The sequence below is a fragment of the Lepisma saccharinum genome, chromosome 9 (assembly GCF_977018435.1).
Source record: "Lepisma saccharinum chromosome 9, izLepSacc3.1, whole genome shotgun sequence".
In the NCBI taxonomy this organism is placed as follows: domain Eukaryota; kingdom Metazoa; phylum Arthropoda; class Insecta; order Zygentoma; family Lepismatidae; genus Lepisma; species Lepisma saccharinum.
Genome location: NC_139237.1, coordinates 72,975,790 through 72,990,621, shown reverse-complemented (window position 1 = coordinate 72,990,621; position 14,832 = coordinate 72,975,790). Strand labels below are relative to the sequence as shown.

The following is a 14,832-nucleotide window of genomic DNA, read 5'->3' as shown; positions in this document are numbered from 1 at the left end:
CCTGGCTCTTTTTTCAAATTTATCAATATTCTGAACAGACATTGGATATTCCAAACCCTCCATTGCATCGTCAAAATCATGTTCATGTTGTTTGTAATAACTTATTCTCTCAGGATGTCTTGAAACTGGATACAAAGCAGCTAAAATACACCACAAAAAGCATTTCTGGTCATTATTTTTTATATTCACCACGGCTGTTTTGTTTTTGATATTGGCAGGTAATAGCAAATATGTAGATCCTTGTAATGGGCTGAATTCAGAAATATTAACATATAACTTGTGCGGAGAGCCGCATAGGCTCCATCCGGACTCTTTTGCCGCAAATTCAGAGTGTTTGATATTCAGTTGATCCATCAAACTGCTTATTATTTTGTCCGAATTTGTATTTGAATAAACCGGTACAGTTTCTGTTATGTGGGGCTGTGTAAATTTTGTGCCATTTGGCTTCTTATATTGTGTAAACAATTTGAGGGAGAGCTTATAAGAGCCATTTTGTGCATTAAGAATTGCCTGCAGATCAGGATTTACACTGTTCAAAAAATTCTCAATGCCACATCTTGGCTCTGATACAAACCGATAATCCCTAAGTTGGGCATTAAAACTGCTGTGGATAGGTTCATAGCGTGGCTGCTTTGCTGCTCTGGCATTAAGAGGTGCTTCGTGCCTTCTTTTCAGACCAGATGTGGATGGTTGTGTTGATGATTGTGCAGAGCAAGTATTTTTATGTGTATATGTGAAGTATTGCATGTTGTATTTTTTATTGCATTTGGGGCAAATTTTTGTGGGAGTTCTGTATTTGTCTGGGTTACAAATCTTTTGGTGTCTGGCCCAATTAGAGCTAAATATATTTTTATTGCATTGGTCACAATATTTTTGATTCGGCATTTTTGTTGTTGTTTATTATATACAATTTCCTGGGTTTCAATTCAAAACTTTATACTGAATCAGTTGGGTTCAGCTGTGTGTGTGTGTGTGTGTGTGTGTGTGTAGGTGTGTGTGTGTGTATGTGTGTATGTGTGTTAATATTTTTGGCTTTGGTATTTATATAAAATTTCCTGGGTTTTAAATCTAATCTCTATGGGACAAATATAAGCTTGACTCTAAATATGAGTAGATTACAACAAATATCAGATTTTATATTGTTCAATTTAAACCAAACAGGCCTGTAAGTATGAGAAGCACTGTATCAACACATCTGCTCCCCTCAGCCACTCTCACAATACTGGCTGATGCAATACTCGGGAATTTCTGTAAGTACTGGCGCTGAGGAGAAACATGCAAAGCAAAAATCAATACTACCGTCTCGGGAATTGCACACACTGACACAGAGGAGAAACATGCAAACACGGAGCAATTCTAGAGGGGCTCTGCATATTGCATCCAATTAAACTTAAACCAGTGTGTATATGTATGAGTTTTTGCTTAATTTGTGGTGTGGCCAAAAATTGACAAATTTATGGACAAAAATCCGGCTGATGCAACTTTTGTAAGTATGCACAAATCAATCTGAGGGAGCTCTTCCTTTCTGAAAAATTCCCGAGGGCATTTTTACAAAAATCTTGGATTATACGGGGTTCCACACTAGAGCAAAAAGCTCATATGGCCATGTTGAGCAAGTTTTAAGTGTAGCAAATCTGCATGAGAAGAACTCTTCCTTTCCGGTCCTGGTTGTAGGGCAAACCCCACTACTCCTAGAGAATCACTAACCTACTCAACTATGCCGTGACGTGCGTAGAAAAGCAATGACCTAAAGCGTATTGATTTTTGTTTAACAAGCTGGAACAAATATCTGCCAATAGAAATCTTGCTTACTTAAACCAATATTAGCCAATCAAAATCTCTGTTATTTTAGCTATCATATTAAAAAAGAAAATGCAAAATATCCCAGTTTCAATTCAATCCATTTATCTGGATCGAAGAAACCGACAATTCACATATCCCCATATCACTGTATGCTTGCCTATTAGCCTCTTTTGCTCAATTAGTTTTCACTAATTGGCGATTTTCTTGAAGAGGTCTAATAGAACAAGATACGGCGGTATGAGAAATATGTGAATTTCAAGATATTTTAGCAATATACGACGTCTTAAGAAAAGTATATTCAGCTCCAAAGTACTTTGTCTAACGCTTACTACCATTCCCTATTGCTGGCAGAGAGAGTTCAAAATGATGATGTATTGAAAAAAGTTGACTTGTCGACTTGGGTATTAACCCGAGTCTGTTCACCGAGTTCAGAAATTTGCACATAGATGGCTCTGTTGTTGTTGCTCATAGCTTAGGCCAAAAAGAATATCGAGAGAAGCCATATTTTTAACAAATTTATAAACAGCAATTTTAGCAAATTCAGGTTTTGTCACATCAATTTGAGGGGATCCTCTTTTCTCGGAAGCTTTTTTTTAAAAAAAATCGTAGGTTTTACACAGTAACAATAAAATTTTATAGACATTTTGCCTTAGTTTTAAGTATTTCTATTCAGTCAAAACACCTCCTCATTTATCGCACCAGTCCTACCGTAAATTACACTACTTGGATAAGCATTACAAATATGGAGCAAACCTGCCTTCAGCCTTATCTTACACGAATCAATGAACAATCGCCATTCTGCTGGATTGTGTTCATAGCCCAACTCCTGAAATAAAGCATTAATATTGTTACAAAACGCAATTCCTCCAGTCTCTGAAAAGCAAGATGAAAAGTTACTCTGTCGCGTTCGGAACGTGCTGATTTTGACATTTTTATCCAATAGATTCCATTCTTGAAGTCGAGAGCCCAAGATTTCTGCTTTTGTTTTCGATAGATTTAAGTCCCGTACCAGATCGTTTAACTCTTGTGTGATGAGATATGGTGCACTTGAGAGGGTTGGTGGCGCGAAGTCGACGTTCTCGTTGCCTGAACTTCCTTCTTCAATTGATGTATCAAATGTACAATTTTCGGGACATTTCGGCACTATGAGCCACTGGGCGCCTTGCTGATTCCAAATTAGGATATCGGATGTGATGTTTTGATTTCGAAGAGAAGACCATTACATCTGTCAAACAAAAGTAACAGTCACTTACGTGGTCTTTGGGCTCTCTCCAAACCATTGGTACGGAAAATTTTAGCCCACTTCGCTTTCCTTGCATCCAGTTTCGCAAGTTCCTGGAACAAGAATTGCAGCAGATATGTGATGCCCGTCGCTCATCTTGATCGCCTACTCGGCATCCAAAATACAGTTCATATGCTTTTTTGACAACAGGGGTAAGGCTACGTCTTTGACTTTTCAACGTCAGTTCACCACATATATAACAAAATGAATCAAGGTTATTCTTACACTGACGGGACATTATGATCCACTGAACGAAGTCTCCTTTTCATACACACCTCACTAACAGAAACCCGCCACAAACGTTAAAACTTTACACAAACACCTGCAATTGCAAAGCACAACCTTCACGTTGGATAGGACAACGCAGATGGCAGCCCTTGTTCTTCAGTGGTGCCAGTACGGTTATTGTTAAGTAACAAATTTATCACTAGAGGATCCAGCAAAACGTTTCTTTATGTAACAATGCGAACTGACAGCGATATCATTTTTATCAAGCGCTGGAAAAAAAACAGTTAAAGGAATTTATATTTGTTTAAGCGTAGTTAATACACATAATGTATAAAGATGGCGTTTTTAAAAAAACCTGTACGTGATACGAAGAAATTAATTGCAGATTCGTGTTTTGCATGCAAAAATACATTAGAAAAACATATTTTTAAGCAAAGGACAAATTTCGTGTTGTACAGTGTTACATACGAGGGACGTTCATTAAAGATTTCCCCTGACCCAGTTCTAGTTAATGTAGAATACTGAAATTTTATATGTGTAATGATACATACGAGGTTTGGCTAGAAAAAACCGGACTGATGCTATGAAATCTTTTATTCGGCATTTTGTACAACAGGAACTTTATCTCCTTCAAAGTACTCCCCTGCACGATCAGTACACCGCTCCATACGAATTTTCAATTGCTGGAAGCAGTGTTGCCAGTCATTTTCGGAGATCATGTTCATTACATCCGTCGCTTTTTTTTTGCACAGCTTCTACTGTCTCAAATCTGGTTCCTTTTAGGGCGGACTTCACTCTGGGGAATAAAAAGAAGTCACAGGGAGCAAGGTCCGGCGAATACGACGGATGTTCTAACACTGGGATGCCATATTTAGCCAAAAATGTCTTCACTGACAGGGCCGTATGGACAGGAGCATTGTCTTGGTGCAGAATCCATGACTTCCGTTGCCACAAATCAGGTCGTCGTCTTCTTACTCGCTCACGAAGGGTTTTCAGCACATTAATGTAATGATGTTGGTTTACAGTTTGACCCTCGGGTACCCAATGAACGTACACAATGCCTCGAATGTCGAAAAAGACAATCATCATGGCTTTGAATTTGGACTTGCTCATGCGAGCTTTCTTGTGACGTGGCGAACTCGGGGTCTTCCAATGCATTCATTGGCGCTTTGTGGCAGGGTCGTACGTGAAAAACCACGATTCATCACAGGTTATCACTCTCTCTCTCTAAGAATGTAGGGTCTGTTTCAATGTTCTTCAAAGTGTCCGTACAAATGTTCACTCGAGCTTCCTTCTGTTCCAATGTCAGGTTCCTTGGCACGAGTTTTGAACACACTTTACTCATGTTCAAATTCTCGTGTAAAATTTGTCGAACACTTTCTTTGTCTATTCCTGTGATTTCAGCAACTGCTCTAATGGTCAATCGACGATCTTTTCGAATCACATCACTCACTTTTTGAATGTTTGTTTCCGTTTTCGACGTGCATGGTCGTCCTGAACGTGGGTTGTCTTGGATCATTTCCTGTCCTTCTTTAAACCGTGTAAACCACTCAAACACTTGTGTGCATGATAAACACTCATCCCCGTACACAGATTTTAACATGTCGTACGCTTCTGTTGCAGATTTCCCCAGTTTGTAAAGGAAATTCATATTGACACGCTGTTCCATTTTAATACTCAGCATTTTTCCGACGGAGCACAGACGCACGTTCCGCTTTGTCCAAGTGCCACAGCGAAACTGAGAGGCCTGCACCCAGGGCAATTAGTCATTCTGTAGGCAGGGTATGGTAGTATAGAATCATGCATTCTCAACCTTCGCGCATTCGTTGTTTGCCAATAGCAACATCAATCCGGTTTTTTTCTAGCCAAACCTCGTATGTGCATAGGTCATGAGGTAATTTGAAATTCTGAACTACTCTTAGTTTTTGTCTTACAAGTACTAAATTGAGACAAGGTGTAGTGATGGGTCCAGTGGGATACCAAGGAGTCATCAAGTTTCTTTACTTGGGTGGCCGCACACCAAAGGTAACTTTTGATGAGATGAAAGTGACCTATGGAGAGGATGCCCCATCGTATGGCGTAGTGAGGCACTGGCATCAACAGTTCAAGTGTGGTCGGACTTCAGTAGAAACTGCCCCCATTTTCGGGCGACCGCAGTCAGCCATTGACGAAGACACCATTGGGCAAGTGAATGCCGCCATCTTGGAGGATCGCCGCATAACCGTTCGCCAACTAGCTGAAGATGTCAAGATCAGTGTGGGGTCTGTCGAAAAAATCATCCATGACCATTTTCACATGCGGAAGGTGTCTGCCCGATGGGTTCCTCGGCTACTCACACCTTTCCAAATGCAGGAATGAGTCACGTGCTCCCAGGCTAATTTGACCATGTGCCAGGAAAACCAGGACTAATCACCCAGGGTTAAACGTAGGTCCATCACTATGACCCAGAGACCAAGGTCCACTCAAAGTAATGGAAGCATCCTGACTCACCACCACCAAAGAAGTCTCGTGTCCAACCCTCAGTGGGCAAAGTGATGCTCATGGTTTTTTGGGACCAGCATGGAGAAGTTATGATGGATTTCCTGGCGAAGGGTACCACAATTACCAGGACGTACTACACTTCACTGCTGCAGAAATTGCGGAAGGCCATCAAAACCAAGAGGCGTGGCATGCTGACCAAAGGCGTCCGCATCCTGCAAGACAACGCTCCAGTTCACAACTCGCATGTTGCCCAGACAGAAGCACGGTCCTGCAGATATGAAATCCTTCCTTATCCCCCGTACTCGCCAGACCTCGCACCATCAGACTTCCACTCTTCCCAGCCCTGAAGGAAACGCATTTCCACGACGATGAAACGTTGATTTCTGAGGTCAAGCCATGGCTTCTGGAGCAACCTGCAGACTTCTACAAACAAGGTCTCCACGGGTACATAGAACGATGGGAAAAGTGTGTGGCCATTGGTGGTTCCTATGTAGAGAAGGACTAATGTCTGTACCAATTTTCGTTTATCTCCGTCCATGGGAACTGGTTCAGGGGAAATCTTTAATGAACGTCCCTCGTAAATCCAAAAAGTAGATGTGTTTAAAATTCCCCATAGGCCAGCCACTCATGTAGTTTCCTACGCTCTTGTTTACATATATAACTTACCTCCATGCTGATAAATAATGTCTACTTTCTCTGTAAATTACTGCTGCAAGAGGTCGGCCGATTGTTTCAAGAAGTGGGGTCAAACTGAGAGAAAGGAGAATAAATACTTTCGGATTATAATATCAAATCAGATTCCTGAATTTGATTACCGGCAAAACAGGCCTGATTTAAGAATTCTCTTTTAAATTTACATGGGTTACGCAAATTGCAATGCTAAAATCATTATTATGATGCCAACAGATGTCGCAAACGCTCTTTTTGAATTTATTTACACTGTAATTTTAACTGTATTGTCCATTTCGTGCCGAACCTTCGCTTACTTTTGTCAAATTTTATACTTTTTCAGAAAAATAACGAAAGTCACATTTTAGAATGAAATTTAGAGGGTCAAGGCTTCCTTTTCAAAAATGCCACACTTATTAATAGTGCGTATTTCAACAAGTTGTAATGAGAAAAAATATATTCGAGCATTTTTTTTTTATTTCCTTGAAGCTAGTTAGTCATTGACTAATGTTTTACCGTCTGAAAAATGAACTAACCGATAATAATTTGTAAACCAATCATTAATTTGGTCAACGGAAACAATTATTGGTCAACATATTGTACAATAGCTTACTATGTATTAATCTTACTAACATTACTCACCCTTTATCTCTAACAATTTACAATGTGTAAACTTTGATTGTTTTGGAAACCAGAAAAACCAGGCTACTTATAGCTATAAATCAGAATTAGTGTAATCTTAAATACCAACGTAAACGATAAGAAAAATGTAAATTTTAAAAGAAAAATTAGCACACAATAAACGAGGGAACCGAAATATTGTTTATGGCTTATTGTTTAAAGGCGCCAGAACATAAGCGCGTACCCTCTGAATGTGTGTTGGTGAGACGGGTTTCTTCAGAGGGTTCCTCCTTTATTTTTCTTCATCTCTTCTGTGCGAAAGTTCTTCATTGGTAATTTGGCAATATTTTGCAATTAGTATGATACATTGTCAACACCGTACCAATCAGAATGAATTATAATTAGCCACACAATGGAATAAAATAGAATGGGTCTTTATTTAAGCAGGCGTATTTCGACCTCGTAGACCGTTCTTAAGCAACCATTGTCACAGACAATGAATCAGTAAGAATCAAAAGATAATGATCATACAAAGATTACACAACGATAGAATAATACCTTGAATTGAATAGTATTTAAACTGTGGAGTAATGGTGTGTAATAAGTCATTAGTAATACAGGGTGGCGCATATTGTATCTACCAATTTGAGTTGGCAACCGTGGATAGTTGGGAGTCAGCCAGTTAGTATACCGTGGAGCGTTGGCCAGTACGGACGCGGATTGCTTTCACAGGGTGGCGACAGACCTGGAAAACCGGGAAAAGTCAGGGAATTTGAGGTGTCAAAAAAAGTCAGGGAAATGTCAGGGAATTTTGTCTTGATTTTTTTTTTTTTAATGGGAGTAGTAAGGGGGCAGAACTGTCAACGGATGGAGGGGATGGGAGCGGGTGGCGCTGTCCGATAGTTGGCGGACGTCGTAGTAAGGCATTTTGTTGGATAAACTGAAGGAACATGGAAACAAATTGGCTCCATTGATACATACGATTTTTGTCGAATATCGCCACCCGACAAAGTATCTCACTACAACGTGCGACAGAAATTGCATGCATGGCACTCGTATGGAATTGATTTTTGTTGGATCTCTTCGGACTGCAACATCCAACAAAAATCGCATGCATAAACAAGAATAGCTTTAGACTGCAAATATGCTGCTGGAATTTTATTACTCTTCTGGCTCACTTCTCCTTATTTAATGTAGCAGTGCTTAGGAAGGTTTTCTTTCATCATCCTGACGTATTACTAGTTTCGCACAAGTTAACATTCGTTTACAATGACATTGCACTATTCTTCGATATCAAGAAGAATCCAAGAAAACGGGATATATATTGAATCACGAAAAATTGAAACATAAATCTGCATTGATGAACGTTATAAACTCCCAACCTCAAAGTTATTGCAACAATGAAATTAACGCCACTCTCCTGCCCTCTCTGTTTAAACTCGTGAGAGATGGTCATTAATCTCTCACTGAGTGAGGTTAATGTCCAATATTATGAAATAAAATACTAATAATAAAAATATAATATCATATTTACTCGAATCATTCAATCATAAAACAAATCACTTTCTTCAAGAATTGACTTTTCTCTGCCAGCCTTGCTAAATTTTCACTTTCCATCTACTGATTTATAGGAGGGGTGGCCAGAAAGTAATTTCCAATTAGTAGGGATGATTTTTCGCAAACGCGAAAACCGTGAAAAATAGTAATTGCTGCGAAGTTGTGTTTATGAATGTGCAGTGATGCCTGGACACATTTTTCGCCCGTTCGAAATATCGAAATAATGCGAATTTGGCATAAAATGCGAATTGTTGGAGTTTTTAGCGATTTTTTTTAAAAAATGTCCTAAAACAACGAAAACTTCCATGAAATCCAACATTCTTGTCTTTTCTACGCCATGTTTGTGTACATAGAACGTGCAAGTTTTCCAACATTTTATTCAAGAGTAAACTATAATGCTTGTTATACATGGAATAATTCCGATAGCCACATAAATCATGTATTTCACACGATTTTTTCAACTTCTATCAAAACCATTTGCATCACAGAGCAAAGTGGCAGGGTTCGAACAGGATATCGAGTGCGTATCTACCATCACACGGGAGCCACATCTTCAGTATTTGTCGCGCGAGATGTGTTTTGAATTACCAAGTTAACTGTGAATCATCGGCATTTGTCGAGCGAGAAATAATGGAGCTCAGTCGTTAGGGCGTCTGACTACCATGCGAGAGACCCGGGGTCGATCCCCTGTGGGGGAGAACCGGCCTCTTTTTCCACCTATTCAAACTGCTCCGACGCTCACCCAGCGTCATATCAAGCGGGTGCCTGGAGGAAACTTTGAGGGATAAAGGTAGCCACGAGCGTGGTGCTGATCACATCACCCCCACCTTCAGTCGATCAAGAAAGTGTGGGGCCCTAACTCTACACCTCTATACACCTTCATGGCAAAGTGCAGGGGAGCACTTTAAATAATAGTTTAAAAGCACAATGGAGTATTAATTTTTGGTATATTTGGCAGAAAAATGTTGTAAAAGAAAAACGCGAATTTTGGGAAACGTAACACTAACAAATCAAAAAAAGATAATGCCAATTTTTGGTTCCATAATACGAGGGCAATTTTTTTTTTAACCTCCGATAGGACATGAAATCATAATCACAGTGAATAGCAAAATGGGTTTATTGACAAAAGTTACGTACACGTATAATCTACTTTTCAACGTAATCACCAAGAAGATTCAGACATTAATCGTACCGATGCACCAGCTTTCCAATACTCTCTGCAAAGACAAGTGCTGCCTGTCTGTTGAGCCAGGTCTGCCGAAGCTCCGCATTGGTGTGGAAGCACCGTCCTCCCAATCACTTCTTCATCGCCTGGAAAAGATGGGAAGTCACGGCACAAGGTCTGGGTTGTAGGGAGGGTGATCAAACACTTCCCAGTGGATTCGATGAAGAAGGTCTTGGGTTGATGCAGCAACATGGGGTCGGGCATTGTCATGAAGCAAGACAATGCCCGAAGACAGCATGCCTCTCCTGCACACAGCTCATTCGATGGTGAATTTTCGCTGCATTGTGCCCCTTTGCCTGTAGAAATCGTATCACACTACGCACCTTGCACTTGGCGGGATAGTGGATTGTAGCAGACATCTCTACGTGCGCTTCGCTCAGCTTCAACTGAAGCGTTGGCCTTGGCAGTGGTGGTGGTAGTGGCACGGGGGTGGTAATCACGCTGGTAGACGCCCCGCTTCCTAGCGCTTCACGGGCCTTCTGGCGGCACCATTGGATGTTGAAAAAAAAAATAGCCCTCATATATCGGTATCTGTCACGTGAGATTGATTGATTTAATTTTTTTGGATGCGTCGCCACTTATGGTCATTATGCACCCTTCAGTATATACGGGGAAAACTTCTTTATCTATAACCCTTACCTTAAAATTAAAAAGGGGGTATGGAAAATAACTTTCAAGATATCAAACTCTCACGAAGAGGCGTAGGCTATGTTACTTACAATTTAAAACAATAGTTTAAAAACACCATGAAGGTATAATTTCTGATATTTGCCAGAAAATGAGCTAAAATGAAAATGTGAATGTTTGTGTAAAATAACACTGAATAGTAAAAAGTAAAAAAAGACACAAATTTGAAAATAAAATTTAAAAATCAAGGTCCCGACCGATTATGCATAAATGAAACAAGAATATCAGTTGTAATTTATTGCATTAGTAACAGTTGAGTCCTAACCTAATTTTCGGCATAATCACCACCGTTGTTCTGGCATTTGTCGTAGCATGGTACAAAATTTTGTATGCCCGCCCATGGCATATGTGTCTGATAGCAAAGACTGGAACTATCTCTACCGCAGTGTAGCTGTCAAATCCTTGTCCTGCCAGAAACTTCTTCAGTTAAACAAAGAGATGAAAGTCGGTACATGCAAGGCCAGGGCTGTACAGGGAGTTGTCCAAGATCTCTCACCTGAAGTGATGCAAAGGGCCCGCGTGTACTCAGCTGTGTGGGGTTGTGCACATTCGATTGGCCTCCCGTGAATTGTCTGCACCATCAGTTTGAATCAGTTTCCAAATTCAAGCCTTAGAAGTACCTAATACTAACAAATGAAAATAACGTCCGGTCTGCACACCTCACACGATTGCTGGTGGCTCTGTGCCAAATTCTGAGCGTGCTAAAATCTGATTACTGCACGTAGGCTACATCGCAGTTGGTGGGAGACTGTATGAGAGCTGCAACCTTTAACCTAGAACTGTCCTCAAACGGCTGCATTGCAACTGTACCAGATTACAGCTACATGCCACTTCTTCCTGTCACACTACGACCACTAGTGCTGCGTATCATTGAAGCTTTTTTCAGGACGCCCCTCGTATATGAACTTTCAGAAGCTGTTATTAACAGTGTGTTCCTGTTTTAATGTGTGGTTAGCTAAATCAGGTACCTATACAATGCAATTCTACAAATTCCTTGCGTCAAATTTCTAATACCTACATATCCTTTTCGTCAGCAATAATGGTATAACTGCATGTTGTCAGTTTCACAGTACTTCACTTGGATATACTGTACTGAAGCAGAAATCCCATTGATAATGTAAGGAAATATGACACTTTATTTTGTTTAATTCAATGTATCAACATATAATACCGCGAATGTATAAGGAGACTGATAAATTACAAATTGTATAGGGTGATCCATAAAGAACGCCGGATTTGAAAAGGACGCCATATTTTTTTTGTTTGGTTGGCAGCATTGTTGGTGCGATTGTTGTTATCAGTTATCATTGAGGTTTTGTGCTGAGAAGCGTTTCAGTTGTTCTACTGTTTGTGTGTGTTGCTAACGCGATGGAAAGGTACAGCAAGAAACAGCGAGTTTTGATTGTCAAAACGCACTACAAGAATGGTGAAAGTTTCGCGGTGACTGTTCGGAAACTCCGTACGATACTTGGTCATCTTCATGCACCGAACGAATCAACTGTTCGTAGATTGATCAAGAAATTTGAAGAAACTGGATCAACAGAAGACATCAAAAGCCCTGGACGCCCTCGAAGTCGCCGGAGTGAAGCAAACGTTGCTGTTGTGCGTGATTCTGTTGCTGTGAGTCCTGCAAAATCGTATCGCCGTCGTGCTGAAGAACTGCATATGGCGCCAACAACAATGCAAAGCATCTTGACGAAAGATCTGCACTTGCACGCGTACAAAGTGCAGTTAACGCAGGAACTGAAACCAGCGGATCATGGAAAACGACAGCAATTTGTTGACTCGATCCTTGAAAGGGAACGAGAGAACGAGGGTTTTGCAAAGCGCATCATTTTCAGCGATGAAGCTCATTTTCATTTAAACGGGTTCGTAAACAAGCAGAATTGCCGAATATGGGGATCTGAGAACCCAAGAGTGATTCAGGTAAAGGAAATGCATCATCAGAGAGTTTCGGTTTGGTGTGGGATTTGGAGTGGGGGTTTGGTCGGTCCTTACTTATTTGAAGACGAAGAAGGAAATGCTCTGACAGTGAATGGAATTCCTTACCGTGCAATGCTTACTGATTTTCCTTAGCCTCGTTTGGATCAAATGAACATCGAAAATGTATGGTTCCAACAAGACGGCGCAACTTGTCACATTTCAGAAGAAACAATCAATCTGCTGCGTGAGAAGTTCCCGGACAGAATAATGTCATTGCGAGGAGACCAAACCTTCCCACCTCGATCTTGTGACTTGACACCATGTGACTTTTTCTTGTGGGGGTACACCAAGTCACAAGTTTACCAGAACAAACCCCGAAATTTGTTGGAACTTAAGCAAGAAATTCGACGTGTCCTCAACACACTTGATGGGGAAATGTGTGATCGCCTCATGGTGAATTTCATGGACCGAGTGATTGCGTGTAGGGCTAGTAGGGGGGGGGGGTCATATGCCTGATATTGTTATCCATGTTTAAACCTTAATATCTCCTGAAGAGAATGGTATGTGTTTTGTGCTTTTTTTCCAAAAATAAATTTCATTTATAACAACTTCAAATCCGGCGTTCTTTATGGATCACCGTTTATTTCTTAGTCAATCAGTCTTCATTCTTATCTCATTTAGTCGTAACTTTAAAAATAATCAAGTATTTTATTTTAAACTTACTGCGTATGATAAAATTCCGTAATCCTTCCCTAGCTTGTGAATTGTAATAATTTTCCAAATTCTCTATTTTGCTGTTTGAATTCAAATAATAGAGAATAGAGAAATTAAGTCAATTTCATAGAAGATAATATTGGTACTTAACAAATCCATACCTGGATCTGTATGAGTTTATTATTTCCATTTGCAAAAACATCGATTTAGTTTAGTTTGTAATTGTCAGGGAAAAATGTAAATTTTGTCCTGGAAAACCTGGAAAAGTCAGGGAATTTCATTTCTGCTTGTTTGTAGCCACCCTGTTTCATCAGGCACCGGGCACTGTGGCGGAAGAATTAAGTCCGCCATGCACCTGTTCCAGAGAGAGACAGCATTCTGAACTGGATTAGACACTGGAGAGCCACGAGTAATATTGTGAACCGTCAGTTGCCGTGAAATACACACTATTCCCCAGGCCATGTTGAGACGCGCGTCATGAAAGCCTTTCCGCATCGCCTCGAACAGTGCATCCAAGCAGAAGGAGGACATTTAAAGGATATTTTCAAGGCGCAATGATGCCTGTATTGTTCATTTCATACACTGTATGAAATGCCTATGTGTATATTTTTATTTTACAATCATAAAAAGTTACTACAAGTACTCATATTCTTTCGTTTGTCATTACAAATTGGGAGATATAATATGCGCCGCCCTGTATATTATGGGGGTCATTGGTATGCCTTATATGATATAAGTGCAAGTCCAATTATAAAGATTGATGTAAGGATAATGTTTTTAGTGGGACAATAGCAAGTTCTTTAATTTTTCTTAAAACTATGATGGCAAATAATGTTAGTCAATGGTGCTGAAAATTACTTATGACTCCCTGCCAAGAACATGGCACAGATTTCTGCAGCCTGAAAAGGAAAACTTTGTATTAACTACGCTAATCGCAGAATTCCTATGATCTCACTTGTCCCAACGACTGAGCACAGATACGTCGATCCATAAATCGTAATTGCTGTAAGTGCCTCTGCTCTTGGTCGTCACAATGTCAACGTAATTTCTCGACTAATTACTGCCGATGGCGTGTTTTGCTTGGCAAACTCTCTGATCTTCAATCTAATTGCAAAGGGTGAAAGCAAACATTATTTTCAACTATGATGTTTCAGCTATTCTAAGGATACATGTTATGCTCTAGCTTGATTTCTGGCACATAGCAGGTCCATGAGCAGTGGCGTGGGAACGGAGGGTACAGGGGTACATTGAACACCCAAAAAAATTTGATCCGAATTGTACACCTTCTATCCCCTTCAAATAGTTCGATAGTTGCTGCCGTTCGAAGTATCTCGTTTTTAGTAACAAAACGCATGAAGTTTCTTTTGTTAACATTATCTCCCTATCCAAAAAAGTTAAAACCCCCGTGTACCTATTACTGCATTGTCGTACTTCTTATCTCACTTGATCTGTGCTCTTGGAAAATTTTTATAAGCAAGTAAAAACTGTTTAAAATTAGTGAAAAACAATGGAAATGAGGCCTGGAGCTTATATGTTCCTGAATTGTACATGCTTCCAAAACCTGTTAAAATCTCTTTAAGATAGCCATAGGATTTGTAAAGAAGAGAAAATCAAAACTATATTGTGAGTGAATATTGTTTTT

The 14,832-nt window shown here is 40.1% G+C and overlaps 1 protein-coding gene across 1 annotated transcript; it reads left to right on the top strand.

Moving 5' to 3' along the window:
• Positions 1-5,275: 5,275 nt before the first annotated feature.
• On the top strand, positions 5,276-5,671 carry LOC145992469 (protein GVQW3-like). Its single transcript, XM_083128852.1, has one exon. It carries the CDS (start codon positions 5,276-5,278, stop codon positions 5,669-5,671), a length of 396 nt encoding a protein of 131 aa, XP_082984978.1.
• Positions 5,672-14,832: the final 9,161 nt, after the last annotated feature.